We start from the raw sequence: 18,355 nt of genomic DNA on the forward strand, positions 1-18,355 counted from the left end.
AGGTACTTCTAAAGTGTAACAATTATTAGTTTTATTTTTCAGCAAAATATTCACATAACATATCAGAATGGAATGGTACAGATGAATTCAGACTGGTTTTTAATTAGTTTGCACATAAACATTTTTAAAATTTAAAAATTTTATGGTCAGAGTTTACAGATTTTAGTAGAAATTTTGATTCGTACAAAGCAAGTATTGCTTTACTATTGTCATTATTCCAGTCAATAATATGACTAATAACTTCTCATGTTGAACAAGTGCCTGACACTGACATCTTCAATAAATCAGCCCTTTGCAGATCAATCCAAGAAGAAAATATTATTAAACTGTGTTGCACAAAGTTTCTTCACTTCTTCTGTTTAAAAAAACAAAAAAGATACATCAATATTGAATTTTATGAGACCTCCTCAAGAAAAACCCTGGGGATTGTCATGGAGAATATGATAAAATTCAAACAGAAAAAGCCCTAAGAGTTTCTACTGTAGAAATACTCCTAATATCACTCTCTCTTCAATAGGAAAAGTCAAGTCTGATGTCTCCCAGTGTCTGAAAGTGGTTTAAGTGTAAGTGATGGGCCTCTCATCAAACACTGCAACAGCAGCAGACTCAGCTTAACATATAGTTAAGGGAAGTATATTATAACCCCTTTTTCAGAGAAAGGAGCAACTGGGATATTCTGTTACAGTAAATCAAGTCTGCAAAGCTTTTGCTTTGTGTTATTTGGTAGACTAATAAACTTCCTAGGTTTATCAGGCACAGAAACACTCACTCACTGTTTCTGTATGGTAGGTTTGGTGCTGAAAGACAGTTACAGAAAGATTGCCAAGTTACACAACTCATTCCTCTTTTTAAAATCTAGGTTGCTAGGCTTTGGTCCTGGCAAGGTATGAATCCTTTCCAATTGTCTAAGCGAGCACATTGCCTCCTGTTAGAATGGAGAGCCCTAGCATTGCTGCAAGATTCAAACAGACTTTTAGAGAAATAGCAATGTAAAAGCTTATTGCATCTTAATGTTAATTCTCACTCTTAGTCATAGTAAATCATTCTCAAAACCATGTTAGAAATGAGAGAAATGGAAGAGGATCACTGATAGGACAGGCACAATGCGTAAGTAACCCTGGATCACTGACAAATAGATGTAAATATATTCATCTCTCATCTGTAATACACTTTTTAAATTATGCCTAAACGAAGCTCACAGTGCTGTCCTCTGTTATTTGAAGGAGGAAGAATGACTGATTAAGAATGCCTGCTGAATATTTATGCTGTCCTTTCACAGCTGGTAGTAGGCAGACTAAAACTTTAGGCAAACTCACCTGCTCCATCAAAGATCAGTCCCTCTCTAGATTTCTCATGAGATGGGTTGTATTACTTCTCTAGGGACAGACATTTTAGGAGTAACTGTATTTAAAGTCAATAAGAAACAATCCTTACCATTAACTTCAATCAGATTTACATTTTTTTGATTCAAAATAACATATAGTTCTCGCTGGTCAGACTTTTTCCCAACTACCCAGTAATCACTCATTGCCTTCACAATAATTTCCTCGTCTTCATCAACTCTGAAAGAAGTTTTAAAAAGTAAAGAGGGTGCCAGCAAGTTCATCTTCAACAACTTTATCTGTAATCATTAGGACAGCTCAATGTCAGAAATTGTGGTTGTGCAGTATCAACAAAAACACCAATTCTAACTTGGCCATCTAACAATCCAGGTCGAAGGCTTCAGAAATGGCTGCTTAGGACATGCCCAAATGTGTCAATCAGTAATTTTTTTCATTAACCAAACACTGCAGTGAAAACACTGAAGAAAGCACTTCTCCATTCTGGTAAGGACACACTTCAGAGAATGAGGATTTGCTAAACAGGGAGCAAATACTGAAAGCTGGAGATAGGGTGGTGATGCTAAGCTTTCAGAGAACTGTTAAACCTAGACCTGAACTATGCTCAAAAACTGGGTCTCTTCTATAAAGCTGTCACTAACCCAGTACTTCCATAATATGATGAAACACACTTTCTTCATTTATAGAAAAATGGAAACCTTGTCCTTAAGCAGAGTGGGAAAACAGCTTGTTGCTAATTAGTTAGGGGCATCCCAATTATTCAGCATTGTCATGTTCTTTCCTAACTTTTATAGTGACAGAGGGTCTCTCCCACCTTGCAGCGTGATACCCATTGACAAGAAGCCACTTATCTTCTCTATCAGCAGGGCTGCAGTAACTGCAAGGTTTGCATTTCATCCATTGTCTCACCCCTAGCAGCCACCAGCTGTGTCAGAGAAGGTATGACACAGCAGAAGCAAGTGTCCCTGTCCTTTACACTGCTTTCCCAGATTAGGCAGTCTCTCGTGCTTTCCATCCCATTTTCTATGACTACTCTGAAGCTTCCAATAAATTAGATATTTTCTTTGATAGAGGCCCTGGCCCTCTTTTAATTTTTTGTTTAACAGGACAGTAGAAGATTTTTTTGTTTTTTAAGATGGACTATTTCTAACCAAAATACCAAACATGAACAGCCAGCCATCAACCAAAAGACTACAAAGTGCCACTCCTTTGCAAAGAAAAAAAATCTGCTTGACAGTAGGAGTTACAGACTATTTAATAGTTAAGCATTACCTGGAGAAGTCACTGTTGATGTCACCGAGAATCTTCATGAGGTCAGGGTGAACAGATGCAAGTGATACACTGGGTGTTTTCCTCATGTGAATGGTACTTTTCTCTGCCAAGTTCATGTGATTGAAATAGATAAACTTAAATTGAGGTTCCTTCTCAGCTCTAGGAAGATTTAAAAAGAAAAAAAAAAAAGTGATTTGTGAATACCAACATGCTTTATAAGCACAGGCATGCCAGAGACTGGGTAGTGAGCCAGTGCATACCTAGCTTACACAGCCTGGACTTTATCTTCACATTGAAGAGACTTGTGGGATTGAAATTCATTTTAACACACTTTAAAAAAAAAAAAAAACAACTGACAACCAAGCCTGTAGAACCAGCCAGTATTTCCCCTTCTGCCACTCAGGCTGCCAGTAAACACACACAGGGGAGTCTGAAGGCCTTGTCCCACTTCAGAGTAGTAATTAATTTGCATTTTTCTAATGAGCTGTTTTTTCCTGGCCCCATTTTGTTCCTGCTGCTCTCCCTTATGCCAGTCGAAGCTGATTTGAATAGATCCTGGGTCTTTTATTTGAGCAAAAAGTCATCTCCTATTCATGTTTTTGTTATTTGTTACAAACAAGAGAACAAACTCTTCTTGATCCAGGCAATTAGATTTTCCCCCACATCATTTGTGTGGGCCAAGCAAGAGACTATTTTCAAACTCCTGCCTTGCCAGTCTTCCTCCATTTCCTCTTTTATGAAGTTAATATAAAAACCTAGAGCTGTAATTTTTTGTAGAAGTCACAACACATTCAGACTGACCAAAAACTGGCTGCAGCAATTGGTACTTGAGGCAATGTATTATTTAGAACCAGGAGATACTGTGATGACACTGCTCACCCTAGCAAACAACCAGATACCCCTGCTCTCTGTCACCCACATGCATTAGTGTCAAGGAACTGTATCATGTTTTCAGGACACCATGGCATTAAACTTTTAAAGAGTTAAAGCTGCCAAAGCTAGTCCCAGATGACATTTAAAAACCCCAAGTTTAATGATTTAGTAGATTGGCACAATTTCAAGCACATCCTATTCTATCCTGTGCGATTTTGCTGATTTGGAATGGTACCACTGACTGAATTCACTCACTTCTCTTTGGTTGAATTCCTTTTATGTTGCCATATGGGATACTGTTCTTGTTTCCCCAACTAATAAATATATCAAAAAATAAATGCAATTTTATTGCAAGTCAAGCTGTAGTTCTAAGTGAAAGATATTTTCCAAAGCATTAGCATCCTTTTTCTTTTGACTGTTTCTTGCCCCTCAAGTAATTACCTTAGTCCTGCAAAATAGAAAAATAAAAGACCTTTTTTTCCTCACCTACTATACATGGCAAAACTTCAAGAAGCAGTAATCCTGGAAAAGTCCTCAATGGTAAAGCTTCTACTGCAACCAAATAACTTACTAAAATTCCCATTTCAGCCAGACAATAAACATTTGTTCCTAAATTAGTAACATCTAATGTTACTTCAGGGAGACCCAAATATGCAATAACATGCACTTTATAAACACTTAAGATACAGAAAAGTAGACAAGCATTGCTTTAAGTACACCATTAACGCTTTCAAAATTTGGGTTCATGTTACCATTATTTAAGCAGTTCATTTAACCCAATTTTTCACCAACTAATGAGGAAAAGAAGGGTGGTACAAACCCTGATATTCTCTTGTTGATGTTGTATTGTTCACATATGTCTGATGCCAACACCGTGAGCTGAGGGCCAACAATGCTGTCCAGTTTTCTGCAAAACTCCAGTGTGGGTGGAATTGAAGCTGTGTCAGGCAGAGAAAAGGGAGAGGTGAGATTCTTTTCCCACAGCTGAAGGTACAGTTTCTGTAGTTTTTTCTTTAAACATCAGTATCAGTCCAAGGACAGATTTCTCTCACAATTAAAACCTCAGGGATGATTTTGAATATGGCTAACTGAAGCAGTATTTAGTAATTTTATTGTGTAAGATTAGTTACTTGTACCACTGAAACAAAGATAAAAGACTGACAAAAGCACTCATTTTGAAAAATGAAATAACAAATAACAAATTAATGTGAGTATTTTTCAAGAGTAAAACAAGCTGCATGTCAAAGTATTTTACATATAGAAGTCTTGGCAAATAATTGATGCTAATTAGTACTTACCATCAATCATAAAGCAGACAGCTGCACTCATTGCCTGGAACAAAACAAAAGCAAAAAAGCCATTTACAACAGATTACTTTCACTAACTCAAATAAATGACAACACTTCAGAGAGGTCATACAGAGGTGAGAAGAGATTTAAAAATCTTTTTTAAAGGTAACACTTCAATAGGATAACCTTTTTGCAGTCCTGCACAACACAGGTTAGCTATGATTTTACAATTCAGCTATGATTTAAAATTCAGTTAACTGTTTAAATTGTAGGGGAAAGAGAAAACTTGGTAAAAATGCACTTTATACAAAGATATCTGCAAAAAACTCCCATTTAATATAAGAACAAAATATTTTTTGTTTTATTGATTAATCTCATATAAAGCAAGGCATGAAATCACTTAAAGCAATTGAAGGCTGGTATTTTGTTTTAATAAAACAAAATAATTGTTTGTTTTGTACAGGGTACAGGAGAGAGGAGAAGAGAATTCAGGCTTTAAAGCTTGTTGCTAGAAATGCCAGTTTTCTGTCTCTTTGCTTTAACCTGGCCTTATTAATGCACCTCTCTATACAATTCCTAAGTACTTCACATCATTGTCACCTTCATTGCACAGAGATTCCTAATTCTGTGGAGTAATTGCAGAGGAAACTGTAATACCTTATAAACAATTAAGTGAAGCTCTTCGTAAGTGTCATCAGTGTTAACAAATATTTTGGGGAAACGGCATTTTGTTTCTGGATCATTAAGATTTAAAGGTCCAGTAAGAAACCTAGAAAATAATTCAACAGGTCAGATGTGATGAATACTCGTATTTCAGTTTCTTAAATTTAACAGATGTTCTCCAAACTTGCAATTAGGAGTTCTCGTGATTAAGGATTTCCAAACCCACAATTATGCAAAATAATGTTACCCACTTGCTTAAGTAGAGAATGCCTCACTGACATGCTGAGTACAGAGGAAGAACAAATAGATAAATCCTAGATTAAACTTCCACCTTTTTCTGGAGTGCTTGACTGAAAAGAAATGACTGAAACAATTTCCAAATTTGTCATAAGAACAATGAAAAGAAAAATAAATATGCAGTAATGTTAATTAAGCATTTTCTCTTTTTTCCAAGGGTCAAGTTTTACATTGCAGCAACTATTGTGCGATCCTCTGGAATGAACTGTGTGTGGAATATGTATGCAAAACACACACACTCCTCCCAAATGTTTTGCCCTGGGGCAAAAAGCAGTAGATGGTGACACTAAAACAAGACCTACCTTCCATAGTGTTGGAGATTTCCTGGCATTTCAGCACGTATTGGAGAATCTCTTCCTGCTAACTGAGGGGAAAAAGAACATATAGGAAAAACCAGCTTAGAGACAGAGAGAAGAGAGATCTCTCTTTGGTATTTTAGCCTTTAGTACCAGATAAACAGGAAGAAGAGACCAAAAATACCCAACCACTTTGCCCCTCAAAACCCCCAGCCCAGCTACCTCAGGCTCCATGTGCCTTGGAAACAGAGATGTCGTGAGATATTTGTACAGAATTCTCATGTCATCTTGCTCCAGTCCACTCCTAGAACATTGTGGGGAAAAAGAAACAAATTATGCTGCAGTTCAGATCACACATTTTCCTCTAACTATCTCAGACCAATGCCCTTCTGACTGAATGGTAGCCTGACTCATGTTTTCTCATTTTCATCCAACTCTGTCACTAATTTAAAAGCTTCTCTATTATGGCACTTACTCATAGGATTAGCATTGAAGACACACAAAAGAATCACTGAAGTACCTACCAGATAAGCTGGTCATTGTAGAGAAATGCCGTGTACTTGACTATGTTCAGACTTTCTTCCATCCTATTAATAAATGACTGAATTTTCAAGTAAGTCATTTTATCCAGTGGAAAGAAGCTGATTCCACAAAACACATCCAGCAGATCACAAGACTGTAAGTGCAGTGTCTGCAAGTACTGAGAGAACAATGACAGTTGGCTTTTACAATTCAGAAAACTGCCAAGGTGTAGATTTAAATGACAAATTTGAGTCTAATCCCCAACAATCTGGACTAAAAATCAAAGAAAAAAAAAGTCCTTCCAGTGCTGCTTGTCTGACACACTTGTCATGTGGAGACAAACTTTTTACAAAGGGTTTTGGACTGAAGGAAATTCAATTTAGATTAGATATGAGAAAGTAGTTTTTTACAGTGAGGATGTTCACACACTGCCACAGCTTGCCCAGAGAGGTGGTGACTGCCCCATCCCCAGAAACATTCACAGCCAGGTTGGACAAAGCTCTGAGTAATCTGATCTAGTTGAAGATCTCTGCTCATAGCTGGGGGTTGGTCTGGATGACCTTTAAGGGTACCTTCCAACCCAAACCATTCTGTGATTCCATGTGTGAGTGCATGAATATGATTCCAGGTGTCACTTTGCTTTTATTTAATCATTATGAAAACAGCTTTTAAGGAAAGTTCAAGATCTTTTGTGAGTATAAGCAAGCAAAGACTATCTTACTGATATTTAATTTCAAATTCAGTTGTAGAAAGCAGAACAGATGTGTAATGGAATAAATAATTTCCATTATTCACTTTCTTGATAGACTGTAACCTTTAGCAAGAGATTTCAAATGCACTGTCAAGTGGTCTGTGGAAGATGCTTTATGCAATGGCTCCCTCTACAGTCACTTCACATTACTGAATGCCCACAAGAAATACAGACCAACAGGGTGATAGATCTCTGTGACAGCTTGTAAATCTCTCTGTTTTAGCAATAAAAATTTATTACTTGCTTTTTTGCAAAGGTCTACTTTTAATTTAGTTTGGACAGTAGCACACACCAGCTCATCATGGTACTCCTTGTGCCAATGGTGTTTATTCTGGAGTCTACCACAAGTCTTACAAAAAACATGCAAGACCCTCCCCAAATCCACGAGCAAAGCCTGTACTTTAGTTTACACTGTCACAACATTGTGCCATTCTAAAAATCTGTTAAAAGAACAACATTTTAAACACCGTTACACAATATCTACACTCCATCATTATCAGAGATCTCAATACTACAAAAGCACAAACTGCTGATAGCAGTTCTGTTTCCTTGCTTGCAAACCAGAAAAATGGGGGCAGGCACTTTTCAAGTGTGATGAAACTTCTCATGTAGGAACTCAAAATTCTGTCAGATGAGACAACTCAGTCAGTTACTTTATGTGAAAAATAGGTTTTGCCTTTTATCCTTTCACTAAAGCATCAGCTATGAAATGACATTCTGAAGACTACTTTATAATGCATGCAATATTTCCTGAAGCCTTCTTAGGATTGGCTACTAATTCTACATGGGGGAGTGGAATAGGCGGGAGAAGTTTAAAAATTCATCTATTCACTGTTTCACAGTACTAAAGGACTTAAAGCCTGTGCGTGCAGGTTGTGGAATCTCCACCCCGGGATGTTTTCAGGTCTCAACCACCCAAAGCACTGGGCAGGAGAGTTTAAATTCAGTGTTACCCTGCTTTGAGTAGGAGGCTGAACTGGATGACCTCCCCATATTCCTTCTAACCTCAATGAATGTTCAACAGTCACTCAAATAGGTCTGTACAAACTGTTATCACACTAACCAATTCAAACATTAAAGCAGAACTTTGAAAGAAGGAACACAATTCCATCAGAAAAGTGATTAAACAGTTAAGATGTTCCATCAACTCATAACCACACTTGTGGTTGAACTCCACTTAAAGAAGCTACTCTGTCAGAAAAAGCAGGAAGTATTTGACAAAATGAGTAACCACATACTTCGTATTGACTCTGTATCTTTTCCACTGCCTGTGTTTTCTAATCACATTGCTGCCACTTTTTTTTGCATTTTCTTTACAGTGCAGAATCACAGTATGTGCCTGAAATATGAGGTCTTACCCGATGGAAGAATTTCTCTAGTCTCTCCTTTAGCACTTTCACACCCCCATCTTCCATGGCTCTCAGGAATGTGCCATTGAAAAGCTAACAGTTTAAAGAGAAAAAAATCAGTTAGTTGGGTAATCATTTACAGTAATTTCTTGTAACTTTGTTATGAATATAGATTACAACACAACTCCCATTCCTTAACATTTTCCAATCGACCCAAATGTATCCCTTCTTTACTGAAAAAATATTTAGATTTGCAGAGTCCAGGTATACATGGCAGAAGAGGCAAGAATTTATGTGTGATTGAAGTATCTCGTGCTCTTGTCTTGTAAAAGGCCTTGAGCCTCCAGTGTTAACCCTACCTTGTACATGCTGTAGCACTGCTGGAGGACTGAACTATAAACCTTGTCCTGCAGGAAAGAGAGCAGCACGTCAGTAGGAGCAGAGACAGAATTACAAGTATTTTGGCTGAGCTACACACAACATGTGTTTTCAAAGAGCCAGTAAAGATACAAATTGGAGAAATCAACCTCTGAAAAGTTAAATGGCATTTTCAGTCAGCATCTGGAAATACCTCCGTTTTTATAAAGTATGATTTCAATAAAGGGAGTCCCTTCCCCCCTCACCTCATTTAGTACCAAAAGCACCTTCAGAACTCATGCCAAGGATTCCAGTTACAAACATTCCCCTTCCCTGAGGCCTGTGGTCAGTGAAAATGAACCTCTTTCTGACATCTCTCTCTTCATCCAAATCAAAGGCTGAAGAATGTGGGACAATACAGCAGGTTTTATGGGGCTGAGATCTTAACCCAGATAAAAAAAAAAAGACTATTTTATCTGGCAAAATAGAGTCCCTGGGACTCCAATCCTTTTCTTAGGACACAGAGAGGAACAAAAGTAATGCACACTGTAATGAACAGGGGCAGGATAACCAAGTAACTTTTTAATTATTATCCCACCCTGCCAAATACCCTTCCTGTATACAATTGAACAGACATAATGATTCTGCAGCTTGGACAAGAAATCCCATCATAGTTATGAGCTTTTTTGGTTTTCCAGATTATTAGTAAATATTAGTAGCAGTCTTAAGAAAGTAGTGACATGTATACTGGCACCTAATAAAAATACATAGATTTAAGAACTTAATTAAACAAACAGATCCTAAGAAATATTCACCTACTCCAAGCTAAAAATCTCACAGCTGTATATTTTACCAGTGTTTATTGAATGATCTTGAATGTTCTCTGGATAATTCTCTATCTTGTGCTCTTCTTTAAACTTTATTGAAAAGTACTTTACCCTTTTTCCATTTATGAAGATAGGTATAGATACATATAAAATCAATTTGACAGCAGTTCAAGAAGAATTAAACTAAGATATTTCTGGATGGAAGTACTCTCAAAAATACAACATAATACTCATAAAAAAAAAAAAAAGGCAAGTTCATTCTTACCAGCAATTCTTCTTCCTGATATTCATAGACTGGCTTTCCATCTTTGTGTTTTTCTATTATGGGATTCCGTACAACCTAGGAAGTGGAACAGGCTGGTATTAGACAATGCAGAATGCATTGAGAACATTGCAGGATGGTGTTTTAGGAATGTGCGTATCACGTGCATAAGTACCATGACCATCCAGAAGTTTTCTTCAGGTTCATGGAAAAACTGTCTATTCTTCTGTGTATGTAGGGATTTTGCAGGTTTTGTTGGGCTAAAGGTCCTGGAAAGAAAACACAGAAGTAGATATAGATATTTATACACACAACAGGAAGACATATAACTGAGATATTTAAAATACAGTGCTTGTGCCAAAACAATCACCCATGCAATCAGACTTCCTACCTCGTGAACTGCACTATAGCTTCACACAGCCCCACATTTCTAATTTTTTCATTCTTTTCTACTTCATTTGGGTGATAGAAGAGAATCTTCTTTTCTTCCTAAAATTTCAAAAAAGAATCCAAGCAAATGCATTTTAACAAAATCAAAGAATATTGAGTTCATGGTTTGCTTGTTTTTTAATCCCTTAATAACCTAGGCAGAATTTTATTTTGTACCAATATGGGCTTTTGTAATAACAGATAAAAGGTATATACACACTTAAACAGTCAATCATCCCATGATATGTCAAAGTACTTTGTAAATTGAAGGTTATTGAAATCACAGGCCCCAGTTACTTCTGAGCCTGTTCAAAGCAAGGCAAGCTTCAAAGCCAGCTCAAAGCATGACAAGCTTCAAAGGCAGCTCAGATTTCTCCAGGCCTTGTCCAGTCATGTGTTCAATACCTCCAGAGATGGGAATCCCACAACTTTCCAGCCCTGCTCTGATGTTAGATCACTTCACCATGAAGAATTTTTTTTTTTTTCTATCTCATCAGAATTTCCCTCCATCCATCCTCATTCTTTCACCTCAAGAACCAAACTCCATCATTTACCGCCATCCTTCAGGCAGGTGAGACTGCCCTCTGCCCCCTTTCCACATTGTTTTTCCTCCAGGCTGCACAAATGCAGTTGTCAAAGGCTCCTCTGGTACACCACAAACTGCACCCCCTGACTGACTCAGGGGTTCTCCACTAGGCTATTTCACTTTGCCAGTATTTTTCCTGCTCTGGGAATCCCTGGAAGAACACAGCACCCACTAGTAACCTCACATGTGCTGGACAGAGGGAAAGCATTGGCTTGGCTGGACCTGCTGAGCCACCCTCCCTCCCACAGCCACAAGCGCTCAGTGCTGATTCACGTAGGACCTGTTGTTCACAGACTCCCTGGTCCAGTTTTGCAGAGCTGCTCCCAACCAGTTCACCCCGACCCGCCACGGTCAGCCAGATTATTCCATCCCACACACGGGGCTTTGCTGAGCTCCACGAGGTTTCTGCCGGCCCAGTCCCCAGCTCACTGGGGGCCCTCCGAACAGCACCTCATCCTCCAGCGGAACAACAGCTTCCCCCGGTCCGGAGTCACCAGGAGCGTGCTGAGGGCACGCTCAGCCTCCTCAGCCTGTCACTGCTAAGTACGTAAGTACACTGCTCTGTTCAGAAACTTTTAAACTATTAAAGCTGAGCATGAGCCGCACAACACGCAGTTACCTAAAGCTAGTGACTAGAGCTTCTTGACTCTCCTTACTAAGGGATACAATGGCGAATAAACACTAGCAGTAACTTGACTGTAACTAAGTTAAACAGTAACCTTTCTACCATATATCTACCTCGAGAAAGTTATTTTTAGACAAAGTTAAAAGCATCAGTAAAACAGTTGCTGACTGTCCAGCTCCCCATCTACAACATACGCCCGGTTGCTGACAACACCTCTGGTTACTATTTCTTTTCGGTCTGAAGCAGTGACAGACCCCAGTGGGGGCGGCAGTCGTCCCCGCCCCGTGGGTTCCCAAATGCCAGGTACGGATGCGGCGGCCGCGGGCCGGGAAAGCCGCAGCTGCGGCCGCCTTTGTTCGGGGCCGCTCCGCAGGGACAGCGCCGAGCCCGCACACGCTGCGGCCCGGCCTCGGCCACGGAGTGACCGTCGCGCCTCGCATCCCCGAGCGCGAATCTCCCCGGTACCTCTCCCTCTTTGGGCCCTAGCTTGGGGTTGTAGATGAAGAAACTGAGAAGGGTCGGAGCGAGCTGCTTCTCCTGGCCGGCCGCCCCCGCCGCCGCCATCCTGAGCCTGGGGCCGGCAGCCGCCAGACACCATCGGGGATCGGCCCGAGGCCGCCGCGGCACCGGCCCCGCCGCGCTTCCAGCGGCCCCGGCCCGGCCGCGGTTCCGCCTCCGCGCCCCGGAAGCGCAGCAGCGGCCGGGAAGCGCTCCCGGCCCGAGCGCCCCGCAGCGCCCCCAACGGCGGGCGTGGGAACGGCGGGAGAAGGACCCCATGCCCGGCGTTCCCTCAGCCGGAGCCCGTGCCCGGTGTTCCCTTAGCCAGGAGCCGTGCCCGGCGTTCCCTCAGCCGGAGCCCGTGCCCGGCGTTCCCTCAGCCAGGAGCCGTGCCCGGTGTTCCCTCAGCCGCAGCCCGTGCCCGATGTTCCCTCAGCCAGGAGCCGTGCCCCGTGTTCCCTCAGGCAGGAGCCGTGCCCGGCGTTCCCTCAGCCAGGAGCCGTGCCCGGTGTTCCCTCAGCCAGGAGCCGTGCCCGGTGTTCCCTCAGCCAGGAGCCGTGCCCGGCGTTCCCTCAGCCAGGAGCCGTGCCCCGGCGTTCCCTCAGCCGCAGCCCGTGCCCGGTGTTCCCTCAGCCGCAGCCCGTGCCCGGTGTTCCCTCAGGCAGGAGCCGTGCCCGGTGTTCCCTCAGGCAGGAGCCGTGCCCGCTCAGGACCGCGATTCCTGCCGGGGTCCCGCACAGCCCCGCCGGGCAGCCGCTCCGACTGCCGCAGGCAGAAAGCTCCGGCCGGTGGGCCCGGGGGTTCCGCGGTGCCCCGGCCATCGCACCCCTGCTCGAAGCGCAAAACCACGAGCATTCCCCAGGCTCGTTCGGAGCCATCCGGCAGCTGCAAAAAGTAGAAGCGCTTTATTTTTGGAGGTAGAATCCGAGATTTGAAGGATGAAATCAAGTTTGAGTAAATTGAAGGAATTGACATGCAGCATCACTTAGTTCAGGTAATCCTTTTGCCATAAATAGATATGTCTATTGTGATTATTTTTCCATTTTCTGTCTGGCACATTTAAGATAGTGGAGTTTAACTCATAAAATAAGCTTTTCTATTACTTTTCAATTCCCGTTATAATAAAATTCAGTGTGAGTTAAACTAGAAGTAAAAATGGCTACATGGTGAGATGTATCATTTTCTTCTCCACAGGAGTGTGAAGTTTAGGAATCTGAATAAACTAAGGTTACATAATTGCTTAAATAAACACCTGGGTAAGGTATAAAAGATAAAATCTAATATCTTATTCCAGCAAGTCATTTAGAAGAATGTAATAGTAAACTCTCTTAAAGTTGTGCCAAATTAAATCTGAAAAAAACACAGTATTTCTTGAGTTTGTAATTTTTTCCCTTCTGTTATTATTTCTGTTCCTATCATCACTCTTAGTTTATATTTACTGTCATTGCCAGTAGCATCATCTATGTAGTCTTCCTCAGCCTCAGCAACTGGTGTATTCCTTGAGAATCCAACCCAGTGCAGTAGGAGCACTGTGTGGAATACAGATGCTCTAAGACTGCAGCAATTTAATATTTAATGTGTGCACTCAAAAAGTGAACAGTGTAAGCCAGAGAGGGATGATCACTGTTTCCCCCTGAGCTGCTGGAGTCAGCTCCATCTCATCCCTACTTCTTTGTGCCATGGCAGCAAATCCTGCTGGAGTCAGCTCCATCCCTTCCCTCCTGCCTTGTGCCATGGCTCAGCTTGGAGTTTGGATGTGTGAGTTCAGGGGGATGTGTGCAGGCTTCTTTCGCTGGGTGCAGAGATCGCCACCACCTTGGCTGTCACCTTTCCTGCCTGCACAGGTGGCGTTTAACCCAAACCACTCCAGAGTGAGCAGCTTCTCCTGTGTGGCCTGGACAGGCTGGAGTGACATGACAGGCTGAGCCGCACCACAGACACAGCATTTCCAGACAGTCCAGCTCGGAACAGCTGTAGGAAATGTTTCCAAAGCTGCAGAGAAAATCTGCATTATCATTTTGTGGTGTTTTCAGAGAGGTCACAGCAGAAGGTGACTCCTTTCCCCTTGCCAGCAAGGCAGGATGAAGGAAGACCCTGCTGTGCTGAGCTCCCCAGAATTTCCCTGAGCAGGGTCTGAGGAAGGATCAGGCCAAATGTGTCAGGATGTGATATCTGCATTCTTGTTTCCTACCCTACAGCTCTGAGTTAAAATTCAGCAGTGTGTGCAGAACAGCCCTTTCACTGCGGTCTGTCCATTTGAAGGGTGCAGGACTCTTGACAGAATTTCTGGGAACATTCAGTCAGGATTGAATATATCAAACAAAAAGAGCCAAATTCCCCTCCTTGCTTGTGCTTTTCTGCAGGCAGGGGTGAGGTGTTGATCAGGCCAGAGGGGAAGTTAATTTGCTTATACGACTCAGCAAACAAGGAAATTTTTTAAATTGGTAGTATTGATTATCAAGTTAAATAATTTCTTACAAAAGAAATTTAAAAACAGCAGTGGCTGTAGATTTTTGCATGTGTTGGTTGAAATGTTTAGCTGTGTGTTTGTTCAGGACTCAGCAAGATGGACATCCTGGGCTGTGACTTGGGGTGCCCGTTTACTGCTGCAATACAAACACTGCTGCAAGGGATGTATTGTGGAGGTACATAGAGCTGGACATTGGGTACTCACTGTAAAGGGGATTGCTGAGGAAGGAGTTTCCATGTCCAGCTTTCCCTAGGAAGGGAATTCATGTATGTGTAGTTATTGCTAACATATAATTCTGCTCGGTGCAACCTCATCTGTAACTTGACATTGCTTTTGGTGGAAGAATTTGTGAGAATCTACAATGAGCAAGTGATAACAAATTCAATTAAATTATTACATTTCTAATGTGCACATTAACAGGGCATGAAGAAACTTCAATTGTGGTTCAAATTTCATCCCATCTTCTTAATTGTATGTGCAGTAACACCACACCTTGACATTTGCAAAGTGGCATCAGATCACCCCGAGTTTGAAATGTGATTCCCAGCCCATGATTATGTAAAATTAAACTGCTGCATAAGTACATTGGGAATTTACAGGACAACCCCTGCATCAAGGGACAAACTATTAACAACTTTATGAGTGCTTTCCAATTTGTTTTTAAAAATACATAGAAGTAAGAAATAGTACTGTGTAGACATATGTTTTGGTTTGTTGAGCCTATTTCTGGATACTATTTTGAGCACTTCTATCAGCTGTGTAGTAGCAGACTTCACAAAAAGGTGTACTATAAATCACTCTGGGTGTTAAAGCTGACAGCTTTAAATAAATACAGCTGACAGCTCAAATAGCTGTTCCATTGACAGTATGTGGTCTAAATGTGTTAACAAATGCGTAGACTCAGCAGTTTGGGATTAGTTTAGCAAATAAATTACAAAATAATGCTGTGATCCAGCAAAAAGTACAATGCCTGTGTATCCCTGGTCTGCACGCTTTGTTAACACTGCAACAGGCCCATGGAGCTGTGTGGGAAAACACAACAGTGCAGCTGGAGCTGGGCTCCTGCTGAGACAGCCTTCACATCCCCCAGACTTCTTCTTAGTGTGATGGCAGGGAATGTGAGCAGCACTGGGGGTGTCGTGGTGAGTAATGGTTTAATAATGGAGGCGTTTGCTTTGCAGGACCAGAGATTTCATAAAGGAAGGTTGTAACTTCACACTAGCTTGGGTAATGATTAAGAATACAAAGTTACTGAGTAGCAATTATGGAAAAACTGCTTTCATGCAAAACTTGAGATATTGAAATGTTTTTGTTTGTTTAATGTTACTAGCTTGCATCTGAAGAAAAGCTGGGAAGAGAAAATGAGGAAGGAGCTAGGCTGTTAAAATAATGTCAACTCTGAAGATGGATTGTATTAATAAGTTAATTATTTCCATTCTGAGCACTGCAAAAAAAAGATAATTACATTAAGAATGATGTCACAGTTTGACACATTTAAGGCATAGCATTTTTCTACTTAGAGGTTGAATAAAGCTACTGGGGTTTTTTATATCTTAATATTAACTGTTCACAAACAGGGTACACTGGCACAAGGTGTTAGGGGTTACTTAATGTGAACATGAAATAACACTCTTGAGACCTGTATTTTAAGGGAATCATAAGTATTCTGGTGTTTTCTAAAAATGTATCTTTATAGTAGTTGTGTCTAGTGAATAATTGTATGCAATGTACAACTGGCAATTCTGAAAACCAGTTGCAACTTCTATTGCAATCTGTAAGCATGATTGCCAGTGATGGCTGATTTCTGACTGCTGCCTTTCATGTCAAATTGTGGTGAATGCAGTAGATTGATTATTATTTCCATCTTATTCATTAAATATATACTTACAGTGAGCACCCATATCCATATGTTAAATGGGAGTAAAAAATGGTCAGTATATTTAGTTTTTCTTTCCTTGTCAGTTAATAAAACCCTGCCCAGGAGCTTTCTCAATTAAAGGGGCCTGCCTGAAGCAGTGGGAATTCTACATATCATGTCTCTAGTAGCTCTACCAGTGGTGTTTTGTTTTAGGCTAGGGAGCAGACAAGTATCTTTGTCAGTGAATAAATTCAGTTTGAGTTACCACTATCACATATTTTATAAGAGCATTCAAAAGTATGATTTAATGTTCAAGGATCCCGGGCAAGTGATAAGATGTTTTAATTTTAAATGTTTCTTCTTACTATTCAACAAGTATTCCCTTACTTGAATCTGCTGGGGTAGGTGCTATACTACTGGGTTTTTAAGGTACTTTTTTCCTGGTGGAAAGAATTCTTTAACTGCAATACTTTGGATGTTTGAAAGATCTCTGAATATCTTGAGTAGGGCAAGTGTATTTTTCTGTTTGGTGACCTGCTCCAGCATACTGTTGCATCTTGGTGGAGAATAACAGAATTTGTACTTTGCCTCTGGGCTTCTTTGTCGAGGTCCACAGTGCAAAGCATGAGACACTGAAAGGAGCTAGAATTCAGAGTGCAACAGCACCTGGAAAATTCTTTATTTTACAGCCATTTGCCTGCCTGATGTAACATGATTAGTCAAGGTCAGGACACTTAATTGTCAGTGAAATGGAGAGCAGTTTGTTTGTTACTTACATGTGAACTACTCCAAGACCCTTCTGTCATCAGAGTGGTTTCATTGCCAAGGACACACTTTATTTCTTGTGACTGTCCTGTGACATCCATCTTATGTACTGAGAATGGCCATGGTCAGTTCATGGGTCAGACCCTCAGCTTGTGTAAATCTGAATAGCTCTGTTTAAGTCACTGATACTCTAGAGATATATATTCTAGAGCATATTTCATAATGTTAAGAAGTAGTATCAAAATCCAGTTTTCATTTTTTATCAGTTTATATTATTTTTGTACAATAAAAGGAAAATTGTGATGACCATATTAAATGTACTGAGTCTACCAGCTCACAAACAACTTGTATGTCAAATTAATCTGCTTTAAAACTTCTTGAAATGATAAAAAATTCTGTTTTCAATTGTCAACTCTTAATAATTGTGGATCAATATGTACATTTTTTTTAAAGGCAATGGATATTTCTTGTCTGGCTTGCCATTGCTTGGCTCCCAAAAGAGTAGGTAGCTGCAGAGAGCACAGAGGAAGAATCAGGGAGGAATCATTATGGAGTTTGTTTTGGGTTAAGGCGTCTAGGCTGTCTCGGAGGATGGCACTGCATGAACTTTTCTTCACAATGAGTATAGGAGAATTGCAATTTATTGAACTGCTTTTGCTTTGGTGATGAGAATGTTTTAATCAACAGAAATTTTTGAAGCACTGTTTTGTTAGTTTTGCAACACACAGGCTGGGAGAGAGCAAAGGCCCAGTTTATGGAAGCATTAACTGGATGGACTCTGTGGCTCTGGTGCTCTGAAAGATACCTGGTCCTTCTCACAAATCCATTCAGACTCAATAGTCTCTTGCCCAGGAAGAGCTGGGTTATCTCATAAACAGTTCCATTCTGGGTTTGGTGGTTTTGTGCACAATTGCCAGAATTCATAGAGACTTTTGATAAGGAAGAAATGCAGTTAATTTTGAATGTAGTAATTTGCAGCAAAGGAAGAAATGCATTGAAACTGCAGTGACTGAACCGTTCACTTCA

General features: G+C 40.8%; 1 protein-coding gene across 1 annotated transcript; it reads right to left on the reverse strand.

The window, feature by feature from the left end:
* Nucleotides 1-14: 14 nt before the first annotated feature.
* CCZ1 (CCZ1 homolog, vacuolar protein trafficking and biogenesis associated) lies at nucleotides 15-12,412 on the reverse strand. Its single transcript, XM_053991872.1, has 15 exons — nucleotides 12,204-12,412; nucleotides 10,490-10,587; nucleotides 10,274-10,367; nucleotides 10,102-10,176; nucleotides 9,012-9,059; nucleotides 8,662-8,745; nucleotides 6,555-6,730; nucleotides 6,253-6,334; nucleotides 6,037-6,098; nucleotides 5,432-5,543; nucleotides 4,784-4,817; nucleotides 4,306-4,423; nucleotides 2,613-2,771; nucleotides 1,435-1,562; nucleotides 15-355 (listed from the first exon to the last, which is right to left on the reverse strand). The coding sequence occupies exons 1-15, from the start codon at nucleotides 12,300-12,302 to the stop codon at nucleotides 300-302; spliced, it is 1,425 nt and encodes a 474-aa protein (XP_053847847.1). The 5' UTR covers nucleotides 12,303-12,412; the 3' UTR covers nucleotides 15-299.
* Between the last annotated feature and the right edge of the window lie 5,943 nt (nucleotides 12,413-18,355).

Source organism: Vidua macroura, chromosome 16, assembly GCF_024509145.1.
Source record: "Vidua macroura isolate BioBank_ID:100142 chromosome 16, ASM2450914v1, whole genome shotgun sequence".
In the NCBI taxonomy this organism is placed as follows: domain Eukaryota; kingdom Metazoa; phylum Chordata; class Aves; order Passeriformes; family Viduidae; genus Vidua; species Vidua macroura.